The 12,454-nt window shown below is 53.1% G+C and overlaps 1 protein-coding gene across 7 annotated transcripts in view; it reads left to right on the top strand.

The window, feature by feature from the left end:
* Positions 1 to 12,454, top strand: part of LOC147116896 (uncharacterized) — a 298,183-nt gene that overhangs the window by 250,845 nt on the left and 34,884 nt on the right. For 4 of the 7 annotated variants that reach the window (XM_085987101.1, XM_085987106.1, XM_085987100.1 and 1 more), the window contains one exon: positions 9,339 to 9,506. The exons of the other annotated variants lie outside the window; for them this stretch is intronic. In XM_085987101.1, the coding sequence (XP_085843227.1) occupies positions 9,339 to 9,506 (168 nt within the window). The remainder of the gene's footprint in view (positions 1 to 9,338; positions 9,507 to 12,454) is intronic. 7 annotated transcript variants of the gene reach the window in all.

Genomic DNA, 12,454 nt, shown 5'->3' with positions numbered 1-12,454 from the left:
ATTGTGCAGGGGCAGACTCGGCCATCGCAATTCGAGGAGCCATTTGGGGCTCTGACTGAGGGGGTGGCAATGGGGGACAAGTGTAAGCGCTTTGAGAGGAGCCCACACTTTCTTGTCCCCTCTCACCGCTACCCCTCTCATGGGCCACCCGCACTTCCCTGCTAGCAAGGAGCTGGAGAGCAGCTTGCTGCACATCAATAGGGCCAAGAGGACCCATGTCTATGCTGTCATCCCTCCTGGACAGGAGGTCTATGAGCCTCTGCCATCTATTCTCCATACATAGCCATCTATCCTCCATAGATAGCATGTGCTCCTGTGAGTAGTGCATTAGCTGCTCCATGCAGGTGGCTATCCTATCCTTGGAAGAACCTACAGTCACCATCGCCTGCGCCACGGTATGCTCATGTTGGAGGTGGACTCCTCCATTCTCTGAACATTTGCAGACATCGCGGTCGCAAAACCTGTCAGAGCCTCCTGCACTTCTTCCTGCACCTCCAGGATCGCCCTCTTTCTGGATGGCCCCGGAGGCTCAGTGTCTGCATGCAGCTGAGCAGAGCTGGGAGAATCCTCACCCTCCGGCAAAGAGTCTCCACTGCTGTCCCTGTCTCCACCATCTGCTCTTGCTCACTTGTGACTTGTGACAGACCCGGTGACAACACTACTCTATCTCATGTGGGACCCACCCAGGTGTGCGTATCAGCGCTGGTGCTGGGTGCGCTCATGTCTGGTGAGGCTGCACCCTCAGAGACTGGAGACTCCTCTGAGGAGTCACCTTCCTCTTCCTCCTGGACAGTGGGGTGGGCTCTTGATGGACCTGTGGGAGAGTAAAGAGATCAGTTAGATATGCCATATGAAGAATGGGTACACATACTATTATGCACATGATGACCATTCAGTGGCTACTGACATCAGTCCCCATATGAGTGACTGATGTATGCCATGTAGCTGTATGATATGTAATTCAGTCACCAGGTTGCTGAGATGTCCCTCCCTCTCCGTCTCCCACCTCCAGCTGCTTGACCACTCCTGATACTTCCAATGCAGCCTCCTCTGCTCTTGTGAGGGAGGCAAATGATGGAGGGCCCACCTCCAGTTCTCTCCCTCTCCCTCTTATTGTGCACTCTCTTCTGCAAGGAGGGAAGGAAGAGAAGATTGAGTGAGAGTGATGGAATGAGTAAAAGGAATGAATGGGTTAGATCTTTAGAGGGAGACTATGATGGATTGGGGTGGCAATGCCAAGTGGGCTCCTTGCGTGTTGTTAGTTGGTATGATTGCATTAGCATGAGGCTGAGTGTGAGAGGTGACTAGTAAGATGGGGATGTGATAATGTAGATAGATAGAGAGGGATGGGTGGACGTGCAAGGTAAGTTGGTGTGAGTAAGGATGTGCAGGAGTAGGGTCGGGAAGGCAGAATGATGGGGATGTGATGAATGACACAGCAGGGTGAAGTTGAGTGTGGCTTTGTACTCATCTTTCCAGATCTAATGAGATCATTGAAACGTTTTCGGCACTGCACCCAGGTCCTCCTGAACACATTACTGCTGTTGACCTCCTCTGCAATTTGGAGCCAGGCTCTTTTTGTCTCCTGGGGAGGTCTCGTCCGTCCATTGGAAGGGAAGAGGACCTCCCTGCGTGGTCTGACTCGCTCCACAAGCATATGGAGGGAGTCATCGGAGAACCTGGGTGCAGCCATCTCTCCAACTGCTTGGAGCAATCAAAACCTCCAGTGTGCTGCCTGCACACTCCTCGATGAACCTTCAAATGCAAGGTTGCCATGGCGCCTTTAAATATCCCAGCTGAAAACGCGTCATCAATGACATCATCAGACCCACACCATTTAATAGGGTCTGGTAACGCGCAGGGCGGGCTTAATAGGCCCCATTAGCGCCAAGTTGATCTCAGCAGCGGGATCACGACCCGCCACGCCACACCAACCGCCCACACCTGACCCACCCAGGTAAACAACATTCCGGCCAAAGCGTTTTCCAATCCTCTCTGGCTACAGGCGTGGTGCTGGAGGATTGGAGGGCTGCTAATGTACCATTGTTTAAAAAGAGGGAAAGGGATAGACCGAGTAATTATAGACCAGTCAGCCTAACCTCAGTGGTGAGCAAATTATTGGAAAAAATTCTGAGGGACAGGATAAATCTTCATTTAGAAAGGCACGGATTCATTAAGGACAGTCAGCATGGATTTGTTAAGGGAAGGTCGTGTCTGACTAACTTGATTGAATTTTTTGAGTAGGTCGATGAGGGTAGCACATTTGATATAGTCTGCATGAATTTTCGCAAGGCTTTGGACAAGGTCCCACATGGCAGACTGGTCAGAAATGTAAAAGCCCATGGGATCCAGGGGAAAGTGGCAAGTTGGATCCAAAATTGGCTCAGTGTTGGCAGGAAGCAAAGGGTAATAGTCGACTGGTATTTTTGTGACTGGAAGGCTGTTTCCAGTGGGGTTCTGCAGGACTCAGTACTAGGTCTCTTGCTTTTGTGGTATATATCAATGATTTAGACTTCAATGTAGGGGGCAAGATTAAGAAGATTGCAGATGATACAAAAATTGGCCCTTTGGTTGATAGTGAGGACGAAAGTTGTAGACTGCGGGAAGTTATCAGTGGACTGGTCAGGTGGGCAGAAAAGGGGCAAATGGAATACAATACGGAGAAGTATGAAATAATGCATTTGGGGAGGGCTAACAAGGCAAGGGAACACACAATAAATGGTAGGGTACTGAGAAGTGCAGAGGAACAGCGGGGCCTTGGAATGCAGGTCCACAGATCGAGTACTGCGTGCAGTTCTGGTCACCACATTACAGGAAAGATGTGATTGCACTAGAGGGGGTACAGAGGAGATTTACGAGGATGTTGCCTGGGCTGGGGAACTTTAGCTATGAGGAAAGATTGGACAGGCTGGGGTTGTTTTCTTTGGAACAGAGGAGGCTGAGGAGAGATTTAATTGAGGTGCATAAAATTATGAGGGGCTTGGATAGGAAGGACCTATATCCCTTAGCAGAGAGGTCAATAGCCAGATTTAAAATAATTGGTAGAAGGATTAGAGGGAAGTTGGGGAGAAATTCTTTCACCCAGAGGGTGGTGGGGGTCTGGATCTCACTGCCTGACAGGGTGGCAGAGGCAGGAACCCTCATCACATTTAAAAAGTGCTTGGATGTACACTTGAAGTGCCGTAACCTACAAGGCTACGGACCAAGAGCTGGAAAGTGGGATTAGGATGGATATAATCTTTGGCCGGCACGAACACAATGGGCCGAATGGCCTCCTGCTGTGCTGTAAATTTCTATGATTCTAGGTACATCAGGAACTGAAGAGGCAAAAAGATCAAACAAAAAGCAAAAAACTGCAGATATTGGCAATGTGAAACACGAGCAGAAAATACCGGAAACAAACAGCATCTGTGGAGAGAATTAATGAGGAAACAGTTTCAGGCAGAGTGTGTGCCCTGCCCATATACCGCGGTGTGTTTCACGGGGAGTGTGTGCCCTGCCCATATACCGTGGTGTGTTTCAGGGGGAGTGTGTGCCCTGCCCATGTACCGCGGAGTGTTTCAGGGTGAGTGTGTGCCCTGCCCATATACCGTGGTGTGATTCAGGGGCAGTGTGTGCCCTGCCCATGTACCGTGGTGTGTTTCAGGGGGAGTGTGTGCCCTGCCCATGTACCGTGGTGTGTTTCAGGGGGAGTGTGTGCCCTGCCCATATACCGCGGTGTGTTTCAGGGGGAGTGTGTGCCCTGCCCATGTACCGTGGTGTGTTTCAGGGGGAGTGTGTGCCCTGCCCATATACCGCGGTGTGTTTCAGGGGGAGTGTGTGCCCTACCCATATACCGCGGTGTGTTTCAGGGGGAGTGTGTGCCCTGCCCATATGCCGTGGTGTGTTTCAGGGGGAGTGTGTGCCCTGCCCATATACCGCGGTGTGTTCCAGGAGGAGTGTGTGCCCTGCCCATATACCGTGGTGTGTTTCAGGGGGAGTGTGTGCCCTGCCCATATACCGTGGTGAGTTCCAGGAGGAGTGTGTGCCCTGCCCATGTACCATGGTGTGATTCAGGGGGAGTGTGTGCCCTGCCCATGTACCGCGGTGTGTTCCAGGAGGGGTGTGTGCCCTGCCCATGTACCGTGGTGTGTTTCAGGGGGAGTGTGTGCCCTGCCCATGTACCATGGTGTGTTTCAGGGGGAGTGTGTGCCCTGCCCATGTACTGCAGTGTGTTTCAGGGGGAGTGTGTGCCCTGCCCATATACCATGGTGTGTTTCAGGGGGAGTGTGTGCCCTGCCCATGTACCGTGGAGTGATTCAGGGGCAGTGTGTGCCCTGCCCATATACCGTGCTGTGTTTCAGGGGGAGTGTGTGCCCTGCCCATGTACCGTGGTGTGTTTCAGGGGGAGTGTGTGCCCTGCCCATATACCGTAGTGTGTTTCAGGGGGAGTGTGTGCCCTGCCCATATACCGTGGTGTGTTTCAGGGGGAGTGTGTGCCCTGCCCATGTACCGTGGTGTGTTTCAGGGGGAGTGTGTGCCCTGCCCATATACCGCGGTGTGTTTCAGGGGGAGTGTGTGCCCTGCCCATGTACCGTGGTGTGTTTCAGGGGGAGTGTGTGCCCTGCCCATATACCGCGGTGTGTTTCAGGGGGAGTGTGTGCCCTGCCCATGTACCGTGGTGTGTTTCAGGGGGAGTGTGTGCCCTGCCCATATACCGCGGTGTGTTTCAGGGGGAGTGTGTGCCCTGCCCATGTACCGTGGTGTGTTTCAGGGGGAGTGTGTGCCCTGCCCATATACTGTGGTGTGTTTCAGGGTGAGTGTGTGCCCTGCCCATATACTGTGGTGTGTTTCAGGGGGAGTGTGTGCCCTGCCCATATACTGTGGTGTGTTTCAGGGGGAGTGTGTGCCCTGCCCATATACCGCGGTGTGTTTCAGGGTGAGTGTGTGCCCTGCCCATATACTGTGGTGTGTTTCAGGGGGAGTGTGTGCCCTGCCCATATACTGTGGTGTGTTTCAGGGGGAGTGTGTGCCCTGCCCATATATCGCGGTGTGTTTCAGTGGGAGTGTGTGCCCTGCCCATGTACTGCAGTGTGTTTCAGGGGGAGTGTGTGCCCTGCCCATGTACCGTGTTGTGTTTCAGGGGGAGTGTGTGCCCTGCCCATATACCGTGGTGTGTTTCAGGGGGAGTGTGTGCTCTGCCCATGTACCGTGGTGTGTTTCAGGGGGAGTGTGTGCCCTGCCCATGTACCGTGGTGTGTTTCAGGGGGAGTGTGTGCCCTGCCCATGTACCGTGGTGTGTTTCAGGGTGAGTGTGTGCTCTGCCCATGTACCGTGCTGTGTTTCAGGGTGAGTGTGTGCCCTGCCCATGTACCGCGGTGTGTTTCACGGGGAGTGTGTGCCCTGCCCATATACCGTGCTGTGTTTCAGGGGGAGTGTGTGCCCTGCCCATGTACCGCGGTGTGTTTCAGGGTGAGTGTGTGCCCTGCCCATATACTGTGGTGTGTTTCAGGGGGAGTGTGTGCCCTGCCCATATACTGTGGTGTGTTTCAGGGGGAGTGTGTGCCCTGCCCATATACTGTGGTGTGTTTCAGGGGGAGTGTGTGCCCTGCCCATATATCGCGGTGTGTTTCAGTGGGAGTGTGTGCCCTGCCCATGTACTGCAGTGTGTTTCAGGGGGAGTGTGTGCCCTGCCCATGTACCGTGTTGTGTTTCAGGGGGAGTGTGTGCCCTGCCCATATACCGTGGTGTGTTTCAGGGGGAGTGTGTGCTCTGCCCATGTACCGTGGTGTGTTTCAGGGGGAGTGTGTGCCCTGCCCATGTACCGTGGTGTGTTTCAGGGGGAGTGTGTGCCCTGCCCATGTACCGTGGTGTGTTTCAGGGTGAGTGTGTGCTCTGCCCATGTACCGTGCTGTGTTTCAGGGTGAGTGTGTGCCCTGCCCATGTACCGCGGTGTGTTTCACGGGGAGTGTGTGCCCTGCCCATATACCGTGCTGTGTTTCAGGGGGAGTGTGTGCCCTGCCCATGTACCGTGGTGTGTTTCAGGGGGAGTGTGTGCCCTGCCCGTATACCGCGGTGTGTTTCACGGGGAGTGTGTGCCCTGCCCATATACCGTGCTGTGTTTCAGGGGGAGTGTGTGCCCTGCCCATGTACCGTGGTGTGTTTCAGGGGGAGTGTGTGCTCTGCCCATGTACCGTGGTGTGTTTCAGGGGGAGTGTGTGCCCTGCCCATATACCGCGGTGTGTTTCAGGGGGAGTGTGTGCCCTGCCCATATATCGTGGTGTGTTTCAGGGGAAGTGTGTGCCCTGCCCATGTACCGCGGTGTGTTTCACGGGGAGTGTGTGCCCTGCCCATGTACCGCGGTGTGTTTCACGGGGAGTGTGTGCCCTGCCCATATACTGTGGTGTGTTTCAGAGGGAGTGTGTGCCCTGCCCATATACTGCGGTGTGTTTCAGGGGGCGTGTGTGCCCTGCCCATATACTGTGGTGTGTTTCAGGGGGAGTGTGTGCCCTGCCCATATATCACGGTGTGTTTCAGGGGGCGTGTGTGCCCTGCCCATATACTGTGGTGTGTTTCAGGGGGAGTGTGTGCCCTGCCCATATATCGCGGTGTGTTTCAGGGGGAGTGTGTGTCCTGCCCATGTACTGCAGTGTGTTTCAGGGGGAGTGTGTGCCCTGCCCATGTACCGCGGTGTGTTTCACGGGGAGTGTGTGCCCTGCCCATGTACCGCGGTGTGTTTCAGGGGGAGTGTGTGCCCTGCCCATGTACCGCGGTGTGTTTCACGGGGAGTGTGTGCCCTGCCCATGTACCGCGGTGTGTTTCAGGGGGAGTGTGTGCTCAGCCCATGTACCGCGGTGTGTTTCACGGGGAGCGTGTGCCCTGCCCATGTACCGCGGTGTGTTTCAGGGGGAGTGTGTGCCCTGCCCATATACCGCGGTGTGTTCCAGGGGGAGTGTGTGCCCTGCCCATGTACCGCGGTGTGTTTCACGGGGAGTGTGTGCCCTGCCCATATACCGCGGTGTGTTCCAGGGGGAGTGTGTGCCCTGCCCATGTACCGCTGTGTGTTTCACGGGGAGTGTGTGCCCTGCCCATGTACCGCGGTGTGTTTCAGGGGGAGTGTGTGCCCTGCCCATGTACCGCGGTGTGTTTCACGGGGAGTGTGTGCCCTGCCCATGTACCGCGGTGTGTTTCAGGGGGAGTGTGTGCTCAGCCCATGTACCGCGGTGTGTTTCACGGGGAGTGTGTGCCCTGCCCATGTACCGTGGTGTGTTTCAGGAGGAGTGTGTGCCCTGCCCATATACTGCGGTGTGTTTCAGGGGGAGTGTGTGCCCTGCCCATATACTGTGGTGTGTTTCAGGGGGAGTGTGTGCCCTGCCGATGTACCGTGGTGTGTTTCAGGAGGAGTGTGTGCCCTGCCCATGTACCGTGTTGTGTTTCAGGCAGAGTGTGTGCCCTGCCCATGTACCGTGTTGTGTTTCAGGGGGCGTGTGTGCCCTGCCCATGTACCGCAGTGTGTTTCGGGTGGAGTGTGTGCCCTGCCCATGTACAGCGTTGTGTTTCAGGCAGAGTGTGTGCCCTGCCCATGTACCGTGTTGTGTTTCAGTGGGCGTGTGTGCCCTGCCCATGTACCGCAGAGTGTTTCGGGTGGAGTGTGTGCCCTGCCCATGTACAGCGTTGTGTTTCAGGAGGAGTGTGTGCCCTGCCCATGTACCGTGGTGTGTTTCAGGGTGAGTGTGTGCCCTGCCCATATACCGCGGTGTGCTTCAGGGGGAGTGTGTGCCCTGTCCATATACTGCGGTGTGTTTCAGGGGGAGTGTGTGCCCTGCCCATGTACTGTGGTGTGTTTCAGGAGGAGTGTGTGCCCTGCCCATATACCGCGGTGTGTTTCAGGGGGAGTGTGTGCCCTGTCCATGTACTGTGGTGTGTTTCAGGGGGAGTGTGTGCCCTGTCCATGTACTGCGGTGTGTTTCAGGGGGAGTGTGTGCCCTGCCCATGTACTGTGGTGTGTTTCAGGGGGAGTGTGTGCCCTGCCAATATACTGCAGTGTGTTTCAGGGGGAGTGTGTGCCCTGTCCATGTACTGCGGTGTGTTTCAGGGGGAGTGTGTGCCCTGCCCATGTACCGTGGTGTGTTTCAGGCAGAGTGTGTGCCCTGCCCATGTACCGTGGTGTGTTTCAGGGGGCGTGTGTGCCCTGCCCATGTACAGCGGTGTGTTTCAGGCAGAGTGTGTGCCCTGCCCATGTACCTTGGTGTGTTTCAGGGGGAGTGTGTGCCCTGCCCATGTAGCTTGGTGTGTTTCAGGGGGAGTGTGTGCCCTGCCCATATACCGTGGTGTGTTTCAGGGGGAGTGTGTGCCCTGCCCATGTACCGTGGTGTGTTTCAGGGGGAGTGTGTGCCCTGTCCATATACCGCGGTGTGTTTCAGGCAGAGTGTGTGCCCTGCCCATATACCATGGTGTGTTTCAGGGGGAGTGTGTGCCCTGCCCATATACCGTGGTGTGTTTCAGGGGGAGTGTGTGCCCTGCCCATATACCATGGTGTGTTTCAGGCAGAGTGTATGCCCTGTCCATATACCGTGGTGTGTTTCAGGCAGAGTGTGTGCCCTGCCCATATACCGCGGTGTGTTTCAGGGGGAGTGTGTGCCCTGCCCACGTACCATGGTGTGTTTCAGGGGGAGTGTGTGCCCTGCCCATGTACCGTGGTGTGTTTCAGGGTGAGTGTGTGCCCTGCCCACGTACCGTGGTGTGTTTCAGGGGGAGTGTGTGCCCTACCCATATACCGTGGTGTGTTTCAGGGTGAGTGTGTGCTCTGCCCACGTACCGTGGTGTGTTTCAGGGGGAGTGTATGCCATGCGTTTCAGGTCACTCTCATTAGACATAGAAGCTTGAACGAAATCACTGGATTTGGTGCTGGGAGTGAATACTAGGCGCCACAGTTAATTTCTCTAACAGCTGAAGGAGATCGGAGGATCGATCTCTATCCTGAACTTAGTTAGCTGATCGGCCCCCCATCCACTGTCCTTCCCAACCCCCCCGCCCCCGCATCACCCCCCCGTCCCTTAAACTTACCTGAGGGCTGCTGCTGGCCTGAAATTCAAGTATCCTCCTGTAGCTAGGAAGAAGAACCTGCTTGGTTTGTTTGTTCAACACAGTATGATGTGGACTACAAAAAACATCTATTTATCTGTCACATCTCATGAGAAGGCAGTCTGACTGGCTACCAACAAGCAACCGTCATTTTCATTTTCCATTACCAGTTCAAATTATTGAATGCTCATTCAACATTACTGCACGTGTGTTTAATGGTGAGGTCTATTGACAAACTAAGGTTTAGCCTGGTATTCTCTGTCGAATATCAACAGATTCAAGAAATGCAGCCGTGCAGAACTGGATTTGTGATGTTGCCAGAGCAAATAAGCGGAATATTGCAGCATCAATGGAGACATCATCTGCTCTTGTTCTGCACAGACCTACAGGAGCAACATGTGGTATTAAAAACGCAGGAAATGCTTTAGTGTCACGGGGCGCAGGTGAGTCAACGCAGGTGCTATTTATAGAGCTGGGGTGGAGAAAGGCTTGAGCTGAAAGGATTGTGGCTTTGCACAGATCCTATCGGCGGGGAGGGGCGGGAGCCACAGGGTTCTGCCACAGAATGCTAGGACCTGAATTCTCACCGAGAATTCCTGCATGCTAAGCTGCACATGTACCGTGAGGGCAAGCACAGGGCAGAGGCTCGGTTCTTGCCTTCAGCACATGTCCTGTGCTGAGTGTGCATTTGTGAGAACGTAAACTGGTCAGCTACTGAATACGAATACTTCATGCGTTTTGATAATCTTGACAGTGATGATGATATTTTTAATATTTGTTATTTTTGCTGTATAGATTGTGTTACAGAAATGGCAGAACTTGCCATCCACCAACTTTTGAATACATGAAAGCTCTATTTAATTACATAGACTTATATAGGGGGCGAAATTGGGGGCACTAACGGGGCACAAATGGCTTTGCGACCGGGTACAGCGCTGACATCATTTCCCGCCATATTCAGTGAGAGTTTTGCGGCAGCGCTATGGCGTTGCGCCCCAAACTCTTTTGCCCGGAGATCGTGACGTCATTGCCATGCGCATCGCCCCGGACCCGAAATTGAATTACATCCCCTGCAGCAGCGCCGGGCGAAAACACCAACAGCTGCAGGAGGCGTGCATCGGTCGGCCGGTCGCTTCGGGGGCGATGATTAAAGGCGAGGTGGCCGAGGTAAGTAAAAAAAAAACTTATCTTTCTTGTTCCGCTTTTTTTCGTGGGTTTCTGCCCGCGATCAATCAGCCCAGCACTCTGCTTGAGTGCCGGGCTGATCGCGCGGAATCACGGCTGCCTTGGTGGTCCAGGTGGGTCATTTTACTATTGCAGAGTCTGCAGCGATGGCCCTTCCCTTTAAGGGAGGGGAGGAGCCTTTGAACGCGGCGGCGCTGCACGACCCAGTGTGCAGCGCTGCTGAAGTCTCCGCTTCGCCTGCTGCCGATTGCGCTCCAAGCAGGAAGTGGAACGCTTGCTTTAGCCCTCCACTCCATTCTTGGAGCGCAAAATCGAATTTTTCAAATTTAGTGACCCAAACAGGACGATAATGAATTTCTCCCCCATAGAATTTGGTCTGTGCCAGTGTTTATGCTCCACACGAGCCTCCTCCCACCCCTCTTCATCTCACCCTATCAGCATATCCTTCTAATCCTTTCTCCCTCATGTGTTTATCTAGCCTCCCCTTAAATGTATCTATACTATTCGCCTCAGCCACTCCCTGTGGTAGCGAGTTCCACATTATAACCTCTCTGGGTAAAGACGTTTCTCCTGAATTCCCTTTTGGATTTATTAGTCCCTAATTTTGGTCTCCCCCTCAAGTGGAAACATCTCTACATCAACCCTTTCAAACCCCTTCATAATTTTAAAGCCCTTGGGGGGGGTTTAAACTAACTTGGCAGGGGGATGGGATACAGAGGGGAGCTGAAATAGGGGGGGATGTGCTGCCAATTATAGAGAAAAAAACAAGTCAGCTTGGTAGACAGGGCAAATATATAAGGGCAAGGCTGGATGGCATCTATTTTAATGCAAGGAGTCTTGCAAATAAGGTGGATGAACTGAAGGTGTTGATAAACACATGGGAGTATGATATTGTTGCTATCACAGAGACATGGTTGAGGGAAGGGCAAGACTGGCAGCTCAATATTCCGGGGTACAGAATCTTCAGGCGAGACAGAGGGGGAGGTATAAGAGGAGGGGGTGTCGCAATATTAATTAAGGAGTCAATTACTGCAGTAAGGAGGGATGATATATTAGCAGGGTCCTCTAATGAGGCCATATGGGTGGAGCTTAAAAACAAAAAGGGGGCAAGCACTTTGCTGGGAGTGTACTATAGGCCTCCAAAGAGTCAGGGGGAGATAGAGGAACAGATATGTAGGCAGATCTCAGAGAAATGTGCAAATAATAGGGTAATAATAATGGGGGATTTCAACTTCCCCAATATTAACTGGGATAGTCAGAGTGTGAAAGGCTCAGAGGGTGTAGAATTCTTAAAGTGCATCCAGGAGAGCTTTTTGAGCCAGCATGTAGAAAGTCCTACAAGAGAGGGGGCGGTACTGGACCTAATTCTAGGGAATGTGGCCGGCCAAGTGGAAAAAGTGCTAGTAGGTGAGCACTTTGGTGATAGTGACCATAATATGGTAAGATTTAAGGTGGTCATGGAAAAGGACAGGGATGGGCCGGAAATAAAGGTTCTAAATTGGGGGAAGGCCGATTTTAATAGGATAAGGCAGGATCTGGCCAAAATGGACTGGGATCAGCTACTTGTAGGAAAATCCGCATCGGAGCAATGGGAGGCTTTCAGAAGGGAGATTGAGATCATACAATGGCAACATGTTCCCGTAAAGGTCAAGGGTGGTTCCAAAAACCACAGGGAACCTTGGATGTCAGGGGATATACGAGAATGGATTAGGAAAAAAAGGAGGGCTTTTGGTAGATACAAAAGGCTAAAGACGGAGGAAGCCCTAGAGGAGTACAAAAAGTGCAGGGGGATACTTAAAAAAGAAATTAGGAGATCAAGGAGGGGCCATGAAATAACACTGGCGAGCAAAATAAAGGAAAATCCGAAGATGTTTTATAAGTATATTAAGGGTAAGAGGATAACTAGGGAAAAAATAGGGCCCATTAGGGACAAAAGTGGCAATCTGTGTGTGGAGCCGGAAGATGTAGGAGGGGTTCTAAATGAATTTTTTGCATCTGTTTTCACTGTGGAGAAGGACGATGTAGACATAGAAATAGGGCGGGGGGACTGTGATATGCTCGAACATATTAACATCGAGAGGGAGGAGGTATTGGCGGTTTTAGCTGGCCTAAAAATGGATAAATCCCCAGGCCCGGATTAAATGTATCCCAGGCTGCTGTGTGAGGCAAAGGAGGAGATTGCGGGGGCTCTAACACATATATTCAG

The sequence above is a fragment of the Somniosus microcephalus genome, chromosome 5, assembly GCF_052327205.1.
Source record: "Somniosus microcephalus isolate GS21.2 chromosome 5, FLI_Smic_1.0, whole genome shotgun sequence".
Classification (NCBI taxonomy): domain Eukaryota; kingdom Metazoa; phylum Chordata; class Chondrichthyes; order Squaliformes; family Somniosidae; genus Somniosus; species Somniosus microcephalus.
The sequence above is the reverse complement of the archived record's forward strand: the minus strand, read 5'-3'. Positions and strand labels throughout refer to the sequence as shown.